Source organism: Apteryx rowi, unplaced genomic scaffold (assembly GCF_003343035.1).
Source record: "Apteryx rowi isolate R43461 unplaced genomic scaffold, aptRow1 scaffold_2144, whole genome shotgun sequence".
Lineage (NCBI taxonomy): Eukaryota > Metazoa > Chordata > Aves > Apterygiformes > Apterygidae > Apteryx > Apteryx rowi.
Window position 1 is genome coordinate 3,148 of NW_020448469.1, and position 3,666 is coordinate 6,813.

The following is a 3,666-nucleotide window of genomic DNA, read 5'->3' on the forward strand; positions in this document are numbered from 1 at the left end:
TGGTGGTGGTGATGGTGGTGGTGGTGGTGATGGTGATGGTGGTGATGGTGATGGTGGCGGTGGTGGTGGTGGTGGGACACACCGGGGTGGCCCGGCCGGGGCGGTGTCCCCCGCTGACGCCCGGCCCCCTCGGCATCCCGCCCGCAGCCAGCGACTCGGCCGGGCCTCCCCGAGTCCCACCTCAGCCACGGGCCCCCCCCGAAATGCCTGGAGCCGCCGGCGCACCCCGAGGAGCCCAGCGACCTGGAGGAGCTGGAGCAGTTCGCACGCACCTTCAAGCAGCGCCGCATCAAGCTGGGCTTCACGCAGGTAGCGCCGGGGCGGGAGCCTTCTCGCGGTGGGGTGAGCGGTGGGGCAGGCGAGCGGGGGGGAGCGGTGGCGGGTGTTGGCTCCCTTGGCTTCAGCAAGGCTTTGGACGCCGTCTCCCGTGGCGTCCTCCTAGGGAAGCTCGGGAAGCGTGGGCTGGATGAGAGGACAGTGAGGTGGGTCGAGACCCGGCTGAAGGACAGAGCTCAGAGGGTTGCGAGCAGCGGTGCAAGGTCTGGTTGGAGGCGCGTAGCTAGCGGTGTCCCCCCAGGGCGGACGCTGGGTCCAATCCTGTTCAGCTTCTTCATCCGTGACCTGGATGAGGGGACAGAGCGCACCCTCAGCAAGTTTGCTGATGATCCCAAACGGGGAGGAGCGGCTGATGCCCCAGAGGGCTGCGCTGCCGTAGAGAAGGACCTCAACAGGCTGCAGAGCTGGGCAGAGAGGAACCTCGTGAAGTTCAACACAGGGAAGCGCAGGGTCCTGCACCTAGGGAGGAATAACCCCATGCACCAGGACAGGTTGGGGGTTGACCTGCTGGAAAGCAGCTCTGCGGAGAAGGACCTGGGGGTCCTGGTGGACACCAAGTTAAGCATGAGGCAGCAATGTGCCCTTGTGGCCAAGAAGGCCAATGGTATCCTGGGGTGCATCAGGAAGAGTGTTGCCAGCAGGTCGAGGGAGGTGATGGAGTCCTGCGTCCAGTTCTGGGCTCTCCAATGCAAGAGAGACACGGAGCTACTGGAGCAAGTCCAGCGAAGGGCTACAAAGATGATTAGGGGACTGGAGCATCTCTCTTATGAGGAAAGGCTGAGAGAGCTGGGACTGTTCAGCCTGGAGAAGAGAAGGCTGAGAGGGGATCTTATCACTGTGTATAAGTATCTGATGGGAGGGTGTGGAGAGGACGGGGCCGGACTCTTCTCAGTGGTGGCCAGCGATAGGACGCGAGGCAACGGGCACAAACTGAAACACAGGCAGTTCCATCTGAATATGAGGAAAAACTTCTTTACTGTGAGGGTGACTGAGCACTGGGCCAGGTTGCCCAGAGAGGTGGTGGAGTCTCCATCCTTGGAGATACTCAAAAGCCACCTGGACGTGATCCTGGGCAACCTGCTCTAGATGACCCTAGTTGGGTCTAGTTGGGTTGGACTAGACGGTCTCCAGAGGTCCCTTCCAACCTCAACCGAGAGGCGGCGGCCCCGGACGCCTGGGCCCGGCGCTGAGCTCCTCTCCCCMCCCCAACCCCGGCAGGGCGACGTGGGGCTGGCGATGGGGAAGCTTTACGGCAACGACTTCAGCCAGACGACCATCTCGCGCTTCGAGGCGCTCAACCTCAGCTTCAAGAACATGTGCAAGCTCAAGCCGCTGCTGGAGAAATGGCTCAACGACGCCGGTGAGACGGTGGGGACCCGCGCGGAGGCGGGAGGGAGGGGGGTCGGTGGGGGACCGTCCCGAGTGCCAACGCCGCCCGTCTCTGCAGAGACCATGTCGGTGGACTCCACCTTGCCCAGCCCCAACCAGCTGAGCAGCCCCAGCCTGGGCTTCGACGGGCTGCCGGGACGGCGCCGCAAGAAGAGGACCAGCATCGAGACCAACGTCCGCTTCGCCCTGGAGAAGAGCTTTCTCGCGGTGAGCGGCCCCGCGCCGGCACCCCCTGCCCCGTCCCGACGCCCACCCGGGTGCCCGCCCTGACGCCCACCCGTGTCCCCCCCCCCAGAACCAGAAGCCTACCTCAGAGGAGATCCTGCTCATCGCCGAGCAGCTCAACATGGAGAAGGAGGTCATCCGCGTCTGGTTCTGCAACCGGCGCCAGAAGGAGAAGCGCATCAACCCCTGCAGCAGCAGCCCCATGCTGCCCTCCCAGGGCAAGCCCCCCGGCTACAGCCCCCACATGGTGGGTCCCGTGCCCCCATGGCCACCCCCCACCCCCCACCCCCGGACGGGCCCCGCGGCTGTGGGAGTCACCCCAGCCCGTGCGACCCCATCCGCACTCCGTGCGCCCCGTCCCGCCATGGCCCACGGGCCCCGTCCACCCGTGTTGGCTTCATGGTTCCTGTCCCCACCCCGTATAGCCCATGGTCCATGTCCACCTGTATTGGCCTCGAGGTCCCTGCGCCCCCATCGTGGCCTTGAGATCCCCGAACGGCCCATGGTCCCCATCCACCCATGTTGGCTTCATGGTCCCCGTCCCCCCGTATTGCCCATAGTCCCTGTCCCCTTCTATAGCCCGTGGTCCCCATCCACCCATGTTGGCTTTGTGGTCCCCGTCCCCCTGTGTTGGCCTTGAGGTCCCCATCCCCCCATATTGTCCATGGTCTCCATCCGCCCATGTCAGCTTCGTGGTCCCCGTTCCCTCGTGTTGCCCATGGTCCCCGTCCCCCCATATTGACCTCGAGGTCCCCATCTCCTTCTATAGCCCATGGTCCCCATCCACCCATGTTGGTTGGTTGGCTTTGTGGTCCCTGTCCCCTCGTGTTGACCTCAAGGTCCCCGTCCCCTTCTATAGCCCACAGTCCCTGTCCACCCATGTTGACTTCATGGTCCCCATCCCCTCGTGTCGGCCTGGAGGTCCCCATCCCCCCATATTGACTTCGAGGTCCCCATCCCCTTCTATAGCCCATGGTCCCCATCCACCCATGTTGGTTTCGTGGTCCCCATCCCCTCGTGTTGGCCTGGAGGTCCCCGTCCCCCCATATTGACCTCAAGGTCCTCCTCCCCTCATGTTGTCCATGGTCCCCATCCCCTTCTATAGCCCATAGTCCCCATCCACCCATGTTGGTTTTGTGGTCCCCATCCCCTCGTGTTGGCCTGGAGGTCCCCGTCCCCCCATATTGACCTCAAGGTCCTCCTCCCCTCATGTTGCCGACGGTCCCCATCCCCTTCTATAGCCCACGGTCCCCATCCACCCATGTTGACTTCATGGTCCCCATCCCCTCGTGTCAGCCTGGAGGCCCCCGTCCCCCCATATTGACCTCGAGGTCCCCATCCCCTTCTATAGCCCGTGGTCCCCATCCACCTGTGTTGGCTTCGTGGTCCCTCTCCCCTCGTGTTGGCCTCAAGGTCCCCATCCCCCCATATTGACCATGATGTCCCCATCCCCCCATGTTGCCCCCGGTCCCCGTCCCCGCCGCCTTTGTCCCCGGGGTGGCCGGCCGCCCGGTGACACGTTCTCCCCAACGCAGGTGACCAGCCCCAGCCCCGGCGTGAGCCTCCCGCTCTCCCAGGCTTCCAGCAGTCTGAGCACAACAGGTTGGTCGTCCCGGGTCCTGCAGGACCTGCCCAAAAGCGGGTGCCGAAGGCGCCGGGGGGACGCGYGCCAACAGCGCCCGTTTCTCTCCCTTCCCGGCAGTTACTACCTTGTCG

The 3,666-nt window shown here is 64.5% G+C and overlaps 1 protein-coding gene across 1 annotated transcript; it reads left to right on the forward strand.

Annotated features, from left to right (window-relative positions):
* Positions 1 to 147: 147 nt before the first annotated feature.
* On the forward strand, positions 148 to 3,662 carry POU2F2 (POU class 2 homeobox 2; the record flags this gene model as incomplete). Its single annotated transcript, XM_026064365.1, has 6 exons — positions 148 to 309; positions 1,555 to 1,696; positions 1,784 to 1,932; positions 2,021 to 2,197; positions 3,486 to 3,552; positions 3,653 to 3,662. Coding segments are annotated over 6 exons (707 nt in total), but the record flags the coding sequence as incomplete, so codon positions are not given.
* Positions 3,663 to 3,666: the final 4 nt, after the last annotated feature.